General features: G+C 39.9%; 2 protein-coding genes across 5 annotated transcripts in view; one reads left to right on the top strand and one right to left on the bottom strand.

The window, feature by feature from the left end:
• atp6v0a1a (ATPase H+ transporting V0 subunit a1a) overlaps positions 1 to 9626 on the bottom strand; it is a 17216-nt gene extending 7590 nt beyond the window's left edge. For all 4 annotated transcript variants that reach the window (XM_014023210.1, XM_014023217.1, XM_014023223.1 and 1 more), the window contains exons 1-18: positions 9507 to 9626; positions 8502 to 8662; positions 8053 to 8131; positions 7769 to 7866; positions 7546 to 7674; positions 6769 to 6851; positions 5800 to 5926; positions 5627 to 5709; positions 5448 to 5541; positions 3514 to 3726; positions 3061 to 3211; positions 2733 to 2872; positions 2441 to 2604; positions 1294 to 1384; positions 1054 to 1172; positions 748 to 964; positions 535 to 642; positions 335 to 442 (exon numbers count right to left, since the gene is read on the bottom strand). In XM_014023210.1, coding sequence (XP_013878664.1) covers positions 335 to 442; positions 535 to 642; positions 748 to 964; positions 1054 to 1172; positions 1294 to 1384; positions 2441 to 2604; positions 2733 to 2872; positions 3061 to 3211; positions 3514 to 3726; positions 5448 to 5541; positions 5627 to 5709; positions 5800 to 5926; positions 6769 to 6851; positions 7546 to 7674; positions 7769 to 7866; positions 8053 to 8131; positions 8502 to 8618 — 2121 coding nt within the window. In that variant the 5' untranslated portion in view covers positions 8619 to 8662; positions 9507 to 9626. The remainder of the gene's footprint in view (positions 1 to 334; positions 443 to 534; positions 643 to 747; positions 965 to 1053; positions 1173 to 1293; positions 1385 to 2440; positions 2605 to 2732; positions 2873 to 3060; positions 3212 to 3513; positions 3727 to 5447; positions 5542 to 5626; positions 5710 to 5799; positions 5927 to 6768; positions 6852 to 7545; positions 7675 to 7768; positions 7867 to 8052; positions 8132 to 8501; positions 8663 to 9506) is intronic.
• Positions 9627 to 11289: 1663 nt separating this feature from the next.
• cavin1a (caveolae associated protein 1a) overlaps positions 11290 to 15440 on the top strand; it is a 27575-nt gene continuing 23424 nt past the window's right edge. The window contains exon 1 of the mRNA XM_014023197.1: positions 11290 to 12009. Coding sequence (XP_013878651.1) covers positions 11536 to 12009 — 474 coding nt within the window. The 5' untranslated portion in view covers positions 11290 to 11535. The remainder of the gene's footprint in view (positions 12010 to 15440) is intronic.

The raw sequence follows: 15440 nt of genomic DNA, 5'->3' as shown, positions 1-15440 counted from the left end.
GTCCAGAACCTAGTACGAAGCAAAGTGAAGGACAGGGTCTGGTTTTAACCAGGCTAAGTTACCCCAGAACTTACTCAAGATTTTCTCTTATCCTGCTTTCTGAAACAGAGCCCTGCTCACTCTCAAAAACAAAGCAAATAAAACGACCCTCAGTTTATAGTAAACTCATAAAAAAAAAAATCACTGGTAGGTAATCCTGAATTTTAAAATCCAGGTACTCACTCAGTGCAAACATGCTTTTGCTGAATTAACCAATGAGWCGTTTTAAGCAAGAATTAAAATAGTCCGACGACAAATGTACAGTTAGTGTAGCAAGCGTAAATATTTTTTTCACCTCTGGTTCTTCTTCAGTCTGCTGTGCTAGCTGGTCATGCTGAATGATCTCAGCTTCGTCCTCAGTGGGACCATTGCCAACCCTGATTCCTCCAAAATTCTGTGTACCCTGTCAAACAGAAGGGACAAAATAGTCTAATTAAAGGGATACGTTTTGTGCTGCATTGGTCATACAAATTAATCATGAGATTATCATCTTACCAGACGTTTACGCCACAAATACTCGCTACGCAAAACCAGAGTTTTTACAACTAACATACAAGGAACGCACGCCAAGGCAATTAACACCAAAAATATTTGCAGACCCATCTGAAAAAAAAAACAGAAAGGAGGACAAAGATGAACATTAAATATAATAAACTTGTTGAGCTGATTCCTAAAATTAATGGATTTTATTAGTTTAAAGCGTCTGACCTGCCCTCTGTAGAGAGGCTTTATGGTGGGGTCGTTGTAGCTGAACAGGAACATGTTAATAAAGGAGATGAGGAGACTGGGAGCCTCCATGGAGGTCCGTGCATCATAAGAGACCCACTTAAAGAAGACCAGAATGACCAGGTAGCCAAAGAGACTGGACATGAAGACAATCTCTGGGATGAAGCCCAAGTAGATATTCAGTGGCTTTTTGAAATATCTGCAAGAAACCACGGACGTTTGCTCACAACGGCAACAACGCAAACATTCGAAAAGCAAAAATAACATAAAAAAAGATGAAACTCTTACAGGTGGTTGAAGAGACTAAGTGTGACGCCAAAGAGCATGTGGATGACTCCAAGGATAATGGACATCTTCATCTTGAAGGAGTTCAAGAACGTCAGCTTGTTGATTGAAATACTCCAGATCTGAGAAACGTTACAAACAAATCAATTCTCTTTGCACATTCAATTATATGAAAACGTCACAGAATTTGAAATCATTTCAACATAAAGAGAAAAATAAAAAGGTCAGAATGAAATTATTTACTGGATCGATGCCAATAGGGTACGGCCCATTAAACACTCCCTCCACTGCTGGATCCAACTGCAGAGCTGCATTGCCAGAAAGTGTGTCGAACCTGAAAGAGATGAAAGAGACACTGCAGGTATTTTTTTATTATTATTTGAATGATATCACACCAACTCAAAATTAACTAAAAGCACTTGGAGAGTGCAAACCTCTGCCAAGACCAATTCCCCCCATCCTGTAAGAGTTAATGCGCAAAAGCAGAGATGGAAACACATTTGCAGAATAAGTTGTGACGTAGCGAACATTTAAGCAGGCAGTATGCATGGGATTTCTTCTTGGTGGAATCCAATGTGGAAAAAAAAAAAAAAGTCAGACTCGTCACCCGACATTATTCATCATCAAACTGGTGTCGGATTAAGCTCCTAAGTTTTCATCAGTCACATTTCACCAAGTAAAACGTCCGTTTTATCTCCTTGTATGAGTTTGTAATGGTTTGACTCTCTTTATAAAGTGCTTCCTGGTTCCCCCGTCTCCAAACTTTGAGGCCCGGCAGCTCTCTGTTTACAAGCTCTAGTAGCGAGAAACTGTTTTGATTGGTTGTTTCGGAAATGTGRTGTGTTTGAGGAAATGGGAAAAATAGGTTTCATGGTGCAGTCACGCACTTTCTGGTCACAAAACGTTCTGTAAATGCGCACCAAATGTGTAAAAATGTGCACATTATGGCAATATTTTTTCATCATTAAATCTGGTTTTAACATTACTTTTTTTTTTTTTTTGGATTGTAGTCCGTGCTGTCCAGTCCAGCTCACTGTTTTTTACAGAAGCCCTGTKAAAGCATCACAGCTTTGCCGATCTCAGAGTGTTAGAAAAAAATTCCTGTATCCGCATCGTAATCCGGAACATCACCAAAATTTAAAGGTGTGTTCCTTGGCCCAGTACCCACATGTGTTAAAAATGTCATGACAATCCATCCACAAGTTTCTGAGTAATGTTGTCCACAGACAGAACAACAGACAGACCGACATATGTGACTGGAAACATTACCTTGCCCTTCGTGGAGGTAATTAGTACAGAAAAAAGGACAAAAGACGTTCTGTTTAGGACAGACATGCAGATGTTAACTTTAAAGCTCAAAATGACTCCGTTTATGGTCTGGGACACTTACGTCCAGTTGGCTCCTTTGTTCCCAAACATCGGCCTGACGCTCCATCCAGAGCCGAAGACATTCAAGGATTTTGAGAAGCAGTCGTTGTAAATAATCCCAGTATAAACTGAGAATATTCCCATCAACAGGATGATGTAGCGCCCCGCAAACACCATGCTGAAAATCTGCCAAATACAGAAAATAATCCAAGGAGAACATTCTAAACGTGTTTCTCCAAGTGAGGACGAATCAAAGGCTGCAGTTTTCTCCAGACGGTCTAGTACCGATGAAATGACAAGGATGTGATTATTACCTCATTATCATTCTTCTGGGCCATGAGCCTGCTTTCTCTCAACACAAGGTACAAAGCAGCACAGGTCATGAGCGTCCCGTGACCCAGGTCGCCGAACATGACAGCGAACAGGAAGGGGAAGGTGATTATGGTGTATGGTGCTGGAGACGAGAAGGCAGGAATAACACAAAAGGGAGGGTGAAATGGTACATGGAGACACAGATGAGGGAAACGTGCTGAGAAACATTTTCCCCAAAAATGTGATTATGGATGATGAGACGGCTGAGAAAACCCACAGAATGATCCGTGTCATGACAGAGGTCAAAGTTCAATATGATTTAACATGTACCTGGATTCATCTCACGGTAGTTGCCAATTCCATAAGCATCCACAATATTCTGGAAACCTGAGGTGAACTTGTTTGTCTTGTTATATGTGGGTGGCGTCTGCTTGGTTTGCATTCGATTGAGAATGGAAGGCACATTGGAGCCACTTTTCTCCTAAATTTAATGAAACATAAAATAAAAGATGTATTTTCTTCAAACATAATTTCTAAAGGCCTATTCCCAAAAAAATGGAAACCAAATGTTCATCTTAATGGGGAGAGAAAAAGCTAAAAAGTGAAACAGTTCAGAAGTAACTAGGCTGCTTGAATTCTCGTATTTTTATGTTGCCATCTTGCATCACAACATGGCCTGAATTTCATGTCAAACAATAAAAACAGAGCAGTGTTGCAAAACAACTGAGAAAGCACAATAATAAGCAGATATGTAGTCACATACGTGTGTTTTCACTAACTCACCGTCCCCCTTCGAAGGGCGAACTGGATGGAGTCCAAGTCAGAAACAGGACACCACACCTCAGCAATCAGACACTTCTGAGTGACGTCGATGTTGCAGAGGTTCAGGGTGTGGTAGATGGCCTTCATCTTCCTCACTTTAATGAACCACACTCTGACTGTTTTAGCTGCAGCCTGCAGGACTCTCTGCCTGTGGTCTTCGGTCTGGTTCAGCACCTTTGGGAGCAGAAGCAGCAGACGTCTTTTTAATCAATTCTAATTGTGGGTCAATGCGTCAAAGAAATGCCACCCTGATGTGGTGGAGGGATTTGCTTTCTAGTGATCATAAGTTCATTGTTGTGAACACTTCACTCAGAGGGATCTTCAAAGCAAATAGTGAAGAGTGAGTCAGTTTTAGAGACAGGATATTCCCAAGCAAAGATCTTGGAAACATTGATAACATATGAAAAACAAATTCAAGCGGCTGAGATGAACAGTTGCTGAGATATTTGAATGTGAAGTAACAGGAAGTGATGTCGAAGGGGAATGTCTGAATGTAAACAGAGCRTTGCTGGAACAGCTGACAGAAGCGAAGAATCTCATGTTTTTTAGATTTTGAATCCATCAGAGATGAAGAAAAGTTGGAGTTTAAATATCATTGTTTCAATAAACAAAGCTCAGGGAGTTTTCTTTCTTAGAGAGTTCCCCTTTGATGTCACTTCCTGTTTCACTTTGGCTGAGCCAAGTTCAAAAGAATATGCCAGTAATGAAGAACTTTGGTAAAATCATGTTTATTATACTATTTCTTACAGGGTTCATGCATTTTTCAGAAGTTCAATTTAAGACCTTTTAAAAGACCTTTTAAGACCATTATGACTGACATTTAAGACCAAACCGACGCATTAATAAAAATATTCAAATGATCCCAGACATTTCTACATAGAAACCTTTTATTGCTTTCAATTTAGTGATTAAAGAATATTTAATTTTAATACAAGATCACTAATTAGAGTCAAGCTCTGATTACAGCACTTTGTTCTTGTTCATTTATGCAGCCAACGCTTCTCGGGACGAAAGTAAAATAATTAAGACTTGACTAAATTAAATTTAAGACCTTGGATGAAAATATGGGCATTTTTAAGACTTTTAGGCCTAAAGTTTAGATTTCCAAATTTTAGACTCTTTTAGACCCTACACGAACCCTGCCTTAAATATAAAATTATTAATATAATTTCTTAAATATAGGTTTTCTTTGACTTTTTGGTATTAAAAGGATGTGCATGTCACAGACACTGAACTTTGCACAGCTCCTGGCTCAAACACTGCTGAGGCTATCTCCAAACATTAGACTGCAGTCCAAAGAGCTGCACATTTACACTGATGTCATTTCGCTCACATCAACAAAAACAAAACTGTAACCACAAACTCAATAATTCCCCATCACACACAGACAAACRACACAATTAGGTTTTCTACACGTTCTCTGCTTCTGTTGGTGATCCTACAAAGTGACATTACATTTGAATAAAACAGATAAAAAAACAGTTTTATTGAGCTACAACTCAGGTTTTCTCATACAAGTCTGAAATATGATGCAAAAGCTGCACAGGGTGAAATTATAAAAACACAAAACAAACATTATGAGCAAAACTGAGGGAGAAAAATTCCTTTGAGCTACTTTATCTTGCAGTAGATAAGGAGCCACTGAGAAGGACACCACACAAACTAAAACTAACTTTATTGGAAAGAAAACACTGTGCAATAAAGAAGCACTAGTTGACTAACTTATCTGAGCAATAGAGAGGTATATTCTACAATTTCTTTCAGACTGTTGCTAATAAAAAGTAGAAATCTATTTTTCTGACCTGTCAAAAAAAACGAAGAAGAAAACAAACCACTTCAGTCATGTGTTCCTGAGTGTTGAAGAGTTAAAACTTTGGATCTGATTATTTACTCACCATTTGCAGGTCATCAATTCGAGCGTTCACTCCTGCCAGCATCTCTTTCCTCTCCTGAGGAGTTTCGGGACATGGGTACAATGTTGCTCTGAATCTAACATATAAACAAGTAGAGAAAAAAAAAAAAATCGGTCATTAAAGAACAGTTTCTACATCACACACGTTGTTGAGCTGCTCACCCCTCACAGATCTTCTTCACTCTATTCTTTAACTGGTCCCCCTGGAAAAATATGATGAAGACGCTCTTATAGACTTGGTCGCCCTGTGAAAACATTGGACAGTTAATCCTTTTCGGATAAAAAAATAATCTTGAACCATATGGCAAAACTGACACTGAATGAATAAGACTGACTGAAGTGGGGTCTTCCAGAGGGTCTTCGATGTTAGCCTGCCGCAGGAACACATTTCCTCTGCAAACTCTCCACAACATCCTCTCAAACGTGGGAATTCGCTCCCTGCCGATGACTCCAGCTACAAATCTAAAACGGAGGGGAAAAAAAATCTGCAGCTATTTAGTTGGTCAACAAAAGGCTTATTCTTATTGTTTCAATGAAAAAAGATGGGTTTAAGCACTTTTTTTTAACAAAACATTTTATGCTATTTTCCTTTAGTTGTGATTAAAGGAAAAGATAAMAAAACCTAGTTGTTTTTATCCACTTTTAGAGCAGATTTGTTTCTTAGATGGTCTCAACTGCCAGAGGCACTGCAAAAACTGTCCATCTTACCAAGTTTTAAAATCTTATATCAGCCAAAAAGTCTTTTTCATCTTGTTTTGAGACTGATTTACTAAACAAGAACTGATTGTGTAAGAATAATAATCTTGTTTTCAGAATGTGTAAGATTATTTGTCTGGTTAGTCTGAAAATTTGACTCAAAGTCAAAAATTTCTGCCAATGGAGTAAGAATTTCTTTTTACTTGGTAAGATTCTTGAAATAAGAAAAAACTAAGTCAAATCAAGTATTTTAAGAATCTTACCAAGTAAAATTTTCTTACACCATTGGCAGAAATTTCTGACTTAATTTGAGTCAAATTTTCAGATTAACAAGACAAATAATCTTACACATTAGTTACACAATCAGTTCTTGTTTAGTAAATCAGTCTCAAAACAAGATCAAAAAGACTTTTTGGCTGGATATAAGATTTTAAAACTTGTAAGATGGACAGTTTTTGTAGTGCAGGAGAGCCTGACTTTTTAAGTCATTCCCGAGTTGCAACATTTCAGTTTTAAGCACAGATGATCAAAGTGCGTTAGCTGAAAATCTCACCCCACAAAAGGATCTTAATCCCTTTAAATTATAGATGCCTGCGTCTCAGACTCACCCTAATCGGAGCGGAGCCACTCTGTTGGGCTCGTTGGGGTCCAGCAGAATGGACGACTCTTCCAGTAAACTGGGATCCTCCATCTGCAGAACAGCAACAACTCATCAACATTTCTGCAGCTGAACTTTAGTGTAAATAATTATCCAACGTTCAGACGACAATCTTAAGTTTGTTTGCAGATTTACACAGCAGAAGGGTCGTTCTGTGTTTGCTTTAAACATAAACAGCACTTTCCCTACAAATTATYGTGTACAAGTGATCCTTTGTTCAATGATTCACCTCAATCAGAGCTTAAAACTTGTAAAAGATCCCTTTACACCGTCAGCTGACTGACTTATGCTTATGGAGGGCAGCGGAGAGGAAATAATGTTGGGCAAAGGTGGGTTGGCGGAGGAGTTATTCTGGCTCATTAGACTGGAGTAAAGTATCACACAGCAGCAGAAGCACAAAAAAACAATGATATACGAATGTTTGGTGTGAATGTGCTGCAGCCACACGAGCAACTGTGAAACATCACGAGTGAGAACAAGTTTTGCCAAATGAAGCGTGYCTTTATGTTTCAGTGAGATAAGATTAAACTGGTAATAAAAAAGACCGAGTTTCGATTGAAAAAAAACAGTTTCCATCTTGTGCCAAAGAAAACAATAAAGCTCAGAATTTTAACTGATAAACCGTTACAACCAAAAACAAAAAACTAAAGTAAAAGCGAGCCTTCTTCTATGTTGCAAACACTACAGCTTAACGTTTTCTGAGGCCTGTGAAAACACTGAAGCTGACCTCATTAAAAAACTGCTGAGTCCGATGTAAAATGTGCTTCAGCTCAGTCAATTCCAGGAAGTTCTTCTTCAGGGCCTCTTGGTTTGTGTTGATTTCCTTCAGYTCGTTTTCAAGCTTCTCAAACGTGGCCTGGGGTTGATAAAAAAAAAAAAACGAGGATAAGCAGAAGTTTAAAAAAAAATAAGACGGAGCTTCAGTGTTAGCATTAAGCTCGAGTGGTCACCTCTAGGTCGATCATGTCCCTTGGAAAAGGGACTTCAGGGTTCTCTCCTGTGTCAGTTATCGCGATGTTGGCCCTCTTGATTTCTTTTTCCACAAATCCTGTGAATGAGGAAAAAACCCTCTAATCATACACATGAACTAATCTCTTTTATAAAGCTTTGAAGGAAGAAAACTAAACAAATAGTTTGTTTTTGGGTAAAACAAAGTAACTGGCAGCATCCACTGATTATAAAAAATAACTTTAAATGACTTTTTGATTTAAAATAACAAATCATCCAAGCTCACTCAGTTTTCGATCCATCTCTTCGCAGCGTCGGACTTCGTTGACAAACTTCCTCTGGAACACGTTGACGTCAGGATTTAACTACAGGTGAAACAAAAACGAACAATTCACCAAACGTGTTACACACAAACTGGTTCGCACCAATAGTTTCTTAGGCTGCTAAATGATGTCGACATCTCATAAGTTCTTGCGAATAAAATCTCACTGCTATTGCACAAAATGTTTCTGTTTCCATATTCTGTATCTGAGCACAAAGCTTGCCTCGGGACTTGTCAGGAATAAGCTTGGAATGAAGGGTCAGCTGTGAGCACATGATGCAGAAGGCATGCACCGTCTCATAAGCACTGCTGACTGATTTCAAATCACCCTAACGGTTGGCTAAAAATGACTAAAAAGTTTAAGGAGCACTGACTTTCTTTAAAGAAGCACTTCTGTATAACACTGGACTTACATCACGAAACTGCACCATCCCGATCTCTCCCAGTTCACTGACGCAACAGTAGGCCGCTTCCGACTGGAGGAAGAGCTGAGCCAGCGTCATCTCCTCACTTCTGAAGAGCTCTCCCATGTTGAGGGACGAGCGCRCTCGGCCACCCTGAAATCAACGAGGACCTGTGGAAAACGTACATCGATGGGATTCATTAATAAAACTTGAAGGATTTCAGGTGTACTGCATTCATCACTTTCCCGTGGATGGCATCCTGTTGCCATAATGGCTAACGAGGGAGGCTTACAATGCTGTGTTAGTTTTGCACCACTGTGTGACAAAAAATAAATACTACCAAGGTTTCACTATGGTCTCATGACTGGTGCTGGGATGTTAAGAAGGAGGCCTTTGATCTGTATTAGTACACGGTTTTATTAATTAAATAAAATAACTTTAAACTGAGCAGCAAAACGACCACACAGGGATTAATGTGAGGATTACAAGGTAGCATGTGATCTGTGTAGGATTCAAAGACAGCAGCTCCAGGAGCAAGCAGGAAACATAGCAACATTTATGAAAGTTAATAAAGCACATTTCACAAATTTAATAAGCTGCTGACTTTACACTATACCCCTTTCACAGATAAATATTGGTGAACCAACAGGAACCAAACAAACCCCTTTTTCCTTGCACAACCGAGACGTWTGCTATTTTACAAACGTCACGACGGTAAAGCTAGGCGTCAACAAGGCGTTAATTAGCAAATTAGCTAACATTAACAAGTCATTAGTTAAATCGTATACTGCCTAATGTAATTAAGGCGATTTTTAATACAGAAAACAAGACGGGGTGAAGTTATTTTATGCTTTCTTACTATTCTCTGATACAAAATAAAACAAATTTTAGYTTATTTGCATTTTGAATCGAGCTAACTCCGATTTAGCACACTTGTTGATCGACAACTTCAGGGCCCCAAAAAAACGTAGCAACGTCCGACTAAAATAGTTTTTAATTTATTTGTATTCTTACTGTTTCGGTGCGGGTTCAGCTCCCTCTCCACTGTGTTCGACTCCTTCGGCTTTTCCTTGAATGTTTGCTGCGGTGCAGTCAGTCACTCGGTGGTTTGAGGAACTCGGTTACGACGCCTCGAAGCGGAACAAATATCCGATTGACGCTTTAACGAGTCACGTGACACAAACAGCCAACTTCTATTGGCCACGAGCGCTGGCTCAAGCAAAACGTCTTATTTTGAAAAAGCATGAACGGAAGTGGTCATAACTCCACGGACACAAAACATCCAAGAACAAAATTATAAACATTAGATAGATATTTTAAGCAGTTTGTGTGACAGTATATTTTTTATCTTGATTTTTATCTTGAGCATATTGACGACGTTTAAATTTGCCTAAAGCTTCACACGCAAATTAGGTAAGTACACGAGCTTATGACTTTTTTTTTTACATGGATTCTGAAATTTGTTTATATTTTTGTATCTTTACCGGAAGTCACAATGTGTTGTTTGTATCAACACAAACTTATTAAACYTGTATCATATAAATCTGTCTTGTTTGACCGCTGGGTGTCAGAAAACACTTGATTCTAAATGCAGTTTTTGGACTTTGTCAAATATAGAATATTTTTTAGAACCCAACAAATACATCATTTCAGAAAAAAAATTAAACTTTGTATTAGTCCTAAAACACAAGACAATAAATTTTCGTGGGTAAAATAATAAAGTTTAACCAAAAAGATCAAGATTTTTCTTTAAGTAGTTTAGGTCCTTTTTTGAAAAAAAAAAAAAAAAAAAAAAAAAACATATTGTAAATCGGAAACCTAATCAGACACTAATACTGCCATCTAGTGGACCGATAAGAAACTGCAAACAGGTTTTAATAAATAAAGGTCCTAACTTCCGGTTTAAAAAAATAAATGTCCAACGTTTATGCTAAATTTTCTAAAAAGGAGAAATTACATTTTTAATGTGTYGCAACATTTATGATCTCCACCCACACAAACATATTCCATAACCTGCTAACTTTTTTTAAACCTTTTGTACTTTTTGTTAAAAATAATAAAAAAAAAAACACACCCTGTGCAAAGTCATGAAGACCAGASCAGAACAAGGAAATAAATACATAAATAAAGTATATATAGAAACAAATTGCTTACAATAATGTTCTCATTTGATGGGTGATAAATTCTTAAATTAAAAACTCAAAATGCCAACTAACACGMGCCTTTGTTTATCCATGGAAAAAAGCTGATGGGACTGAAAATAGGTCAAACAATAAACTAATTGGACAAAATTGTTCGTCTTTAAAAACTACAGCCAGCTTGCAGACCAGCCATGTGACTGAAGCCTCCACATTGGGATTCTGCATGYGCTTTGTTTACATTGAGTGTGGACCCTTATTTCAGAAATCAACATTTCTGGAAAATTACTGCGCCATGTAAGGTTTTTATGTTTGATTTCATTCTTTGTAATGACTACCTTTATTTTTGATCTAATTATATTTAAAAAAATAAACATTAGACACAGGGTCATGCAAGTATAAACAAACATTTTTATAAATATAACACAAAACAGAAAAAAAGGGTGGTGGTTGATTTCGTGCTCTGACGTAATGTTTTTTTGTGATGTTTCCATCAGAGGCCTTCACCTTCCTGTGTTATTTAGGAGTTTAGTGCCACTAAAGGAGGTGGGGTCTGGAGACTTCTCTGCCCCAAGCCTAAGGACAGAACGGGGCGGGGCGGAGCCACGGGAGCAGGGGAGGTGGTGGTTGTTGGCCAAGTGTAAGAGGGGAGCCGTTTGAGTGCTTTCACAGACAGCAGAGGCATTTGAGTCGGGGCACACATGCTTCAGCAGTGAGAGGCCCACTCCCCTTGGCTGGCTGGCATCCCAGAGCAGAGGCAGAGAGACTGAGGCTGAGGTATTTAGCTAAAACAGACTTGAAAGAGACAAGCAAGTGGCTCGGAAAGCAGTTTAGAGAGACGAGAGAAGGACGGAAGGTCTGAGGAGAGTAGTGCATTCAGCAGTGAGCAGTTTGACTCGACAGTTATGGCGGACACAGGGATCAAGAAGGAGCACGCACAGGTGCCCTATGATGACGACGAGGTGGCTCTGGTTGGCGCCGCCGCAGAGCCGGCCGTGGACGAGGACGAGGACGACCCCGCCGAGGAGGCCCGAGGCCGGAGCGAAGCCCAGATGAACGGGGTCATGGTTCTGTCCCTGCTGGACAAGATCATCGGGGTGGTGGACAAGATCCAGCAGACCCAGAGCGGGCTCGAGGCTCGGCAGGAGGCCATGGAGAAGTCGGTGTCGTCCATCCAAGGGGAGCTGGCGAAGCTGTCCAAGAACCACGTCGACACGGCCAACACCGTCAACAAGATGCTCGACAAGGTGCGCAAGGTCAGCGTGAACGTCAAGTCGGTGCGGAGCAACCTGGAGAAGCAGGCGGGCCAGATCAAGAAGCTGGAGAGCAACGAGAGCGAGCTGCTGAAGAGGCGCAACTTCAAAGTCCTCATCTACCAGGTGACGTTCGGCTTTTCTTCCATATAATATTGTTTGAAGATGAGCAAAATGGAATTAAAGTCTCAGATGTGGGCGTCGACCCTAACAATCACATGTCAGCTCAGAGCAGGGTGTGTTGCATTCCCCCCCACGCCCTGAGGGAACTTCAGAAAGAAGGTGTGAAATCCACATGAAAGGCTGTCAGGGAGTCAAAACCTGTGAGGTGACCCTTGTTTGTGAAAATGAAAAGGAGACCCCACGGTTCTCCCTCGGTAAGCAGGATGACAGCCAACGCTCAGCGGTTTCCATGACATAAATGTGTGAATCACCCCTTCCTAAAACGCCAACACAGCCGAGATGTTTACAGGCTATCCAACACTGCGCTCCACTGTTCACAGGGTGGGCGTTTCCCTCAGTGGAGACAAAAAACAGTGAGTCCCCTTTTAGTACAGGTAGGGGACCTCTCCAGCTGCGCAGGCCTTCACCATTACCCAGTGAAACTATAAAAAGACTGGTGGTTGCAAAATAAAATATAAGGTCTATAAACACTGGCATGTGGGGCTACGTGAGAACAGAACCAACACCCCGCTTCTGACAGGTTTCAGGACAAATCGTTTACAGGGGAGGAGGAAACGGCAGCTATTGAATTGCAACGTTTTCCTAAATGTGAGCTAAAAGTATAATTACACCAACGTGAGCGCTTGGATTTTTTATTTTAAGAGGTGTTGAGGTTTGTTTTAAATTTAAAAAGTAGCTTTACAGTAGAAACATTTAACAGAAACGTATCAAACTYAAGGCCCGCAGGCCAAATGCGGCCTGCGAGAGACATCTGTCCGGCCCGCCAAAGTTTCCCCGCCACTTTTTTTTTAACTTTAATATGAAAATAATTTTTATATCAAAGGTAAACTTGAAATTTATAATTCAATGCTACAAAATAAACACATTTTGAACACTTGTTTAGTGGAACAGCCCTGTATTAATGTCTCTAAATAAACTGCTACATGCAAACTCCTCCCATAGTGCATGTCGATAATGCAATTTCCTGTTGGAGAGTGGAAAGTTCAGAATTCAAGATGGCAGCTACTTAACTCAACAGTAAGTAAAACTCACTTACTTTTACTTTTAATTAGGGATATGTCGGCATTAACATCAGCCGATACTGGTCATGTTTTAGAAGATCGTATTGGCCCAATATGTAAAACTGGGCCGATGTTGATTTCCCACTTTTTAGTTTTGTGTTTCTGTTTTTGGAGGTGAAATGTTTGGTCAAGTGATATCTGTTTGATCATGATAGTGAAATTGACTGAAGTAGAGCCATGCCAGAGGTCTGGTAGTTTATTTACGATATCGAAAAAAGACACAAGTGTGTTTGTGCGTATATGTATATAAAAAATTTGTGTGTTTATGCAATATCGGTTATCGGCCATAGCAGCAATAATCATATCGGATATCGATATCAGCTGAAATTTTCACATCGGCGCATCCCCACTTTTAATAGTACTTTTGTATCATTTATTTCCCATTTAGTCAGTCATACACGTAGTACATTTCAACGTTTATAAGACGCAGAGGTGTATAAAGTACTTTAAAAATGTAAAAGTAAAAATGACTTATGTTAAAACACTGTTTCTATGCAGGAAATACCACATAGAGCTCAGTGATTGTTTGTTAGTGCTCAGCGGTAGCAACAAGACAAGGAACGTGACGCTTCCTGTTTAGTGGAAGTTAAGGATTCAATCGCGTCACATGTGGTACATGAGGTGGAACAAATTTTGTATTCTCACGGTCCAGTTACATCCATAAGCAACTGCAATACGGATACAGTGGATCAGAAAAATAGAATAAAGTAGAATGGAGTAAAGTAAAAATAGAAACATAAATATACAAAAATACAAAAGCTATAGGGGATAAGGAGGTTTGGAGTAGCAGCAGACACAACTGGCCCTTTGAAGGCCACCATAACACTCGTGTGGCTCTCGGTGAAAATGAGACAGCCCTGAAATAGACTGAAAATAACAAAACAGACGACTATTTACAGGACAGCCATCTCAGTGAGCAGCTCTTATTTTAGCTAGCCGTGCTACAACACCTCACGTGTGGACACAGATCTGCTTCATCTTTTAAACAGTTTTTTTTTCATCATATTAAAGCCCTAAAATGTCTTTATATTCAGGAGCAACTGAAGAATTCTTAGCAGAAACCTCAACTTGAGAACTTGTTTGGGAAAAAAAACAGTTTTCTTTCCCTAAAAACATGTTGCAGTGCGTGTCTGAGAGCGGTAAGCTTCTGGATCTATATTAGCAGGCACGAGGTGTCGTCTCCGCGAGAGCAGGTTACACCGATGGCATCTCGCAGAAATCCAATCAGAGTCACTGAACCCCAATAAATTACCCTGTAAAGCAGGTGCCTCCTGCTGTTTGCAGCCTTCCTGCAAGCCTTTGCATTCATGTGCGTGCAAAGTTCCGCTACAAAACATCGCATTTTAAAATGTCGTTGCCACAGATTGTTGTGTTCTTTTTTAAAATGTATTTATTTAGTTGTGATGGTGTTTCAGCACAGACCCTATAAAGGATTCTAAACTCAACACGGTTGGTATTTTCTGACCTGCTGCGGCCCAGCTCGGTGCCTGCACTCGGTCGTTGCGATCAAAGCTGCAGCCTCCATGTTGTCAGTTCTCTCTTGGTCTAGTACCAGAGCGGCTGCATCTTTTCCGGTCTAATTGACTCCGATATAATCTGGGCAGATGTTGGCACCGGTGCAAATCAGCGCTGGCTTTCATCCAGTTTTCACCACTTTCCACTGTGTGTGTGTGTTAATGTGTCAGAGTGGGATAAGTTTAGAATGAGAACTACGGTAAGACTGAGGTAAGGATTACGGCACGGCATGTGGAGGTTAAGGCAAACATCCATGGAGTTGCTTCACCAGTGTGTGTGTGTGTGTCGCCATTCCTCAACACTATCGCCTTTCACCTACAATGTCAAAGTCGCCGAAGCTTGAATTTCAGTAAGATAGGTAAAAAAGTTAAGCTGTGCAGGGGTCTTTGTTCAGCTGATGTTTGCTTTAAATTCATCTGCTGTATTTCTGGCCTGAGCGCTCCGAGAATAGAGTTTCCGGAGCTCGGCAGATGAGCACGTTTTATATTTAAACCTGCTGGGGTGCAACACGAAGGCAACAGCAGGGCGGAGAATAAGGATGTAATTATCAGATGCAGAATATGTATCACCCTAAGTACAGCGGGTAAAATAAGTATTGAACACGTCACCATTTTTCTCAGTAAATATTACTAGAGGTGCTAATGACATGAAATTTTCACCAGATGTCGGTAACAACCCAAGTGATCCATACATACAAAGAAATCAAACCATAAATGCCCAGAAAGGACGTTATTTATAATAATGTGGAATGGTACAGGGAAAAATTTTTGAACACGCTTAATGAAATTTATCTAATAC

This window comes from Austrofundulus limnaeus, unplaced genomic scaffold (assembly GCF_001266775.1).
Source record: "Austrofundulus limnaeus strain Quisiro unplaced genomic scaffold, Austrofundulus_limnaeus-1.0 Scaffold4, whole genome shotgun sequence".
NCBI classification, from domain to species: Eukaryota; Metazoa; Chordata; class Actinopteri; order Cyprinodontiformes; family Rivulidae; genus Austrofundulus; species Austrofundulus limnaeus.
This window is presented reverse-complemented; position numbering and strand designations above follow the sequence as displayed.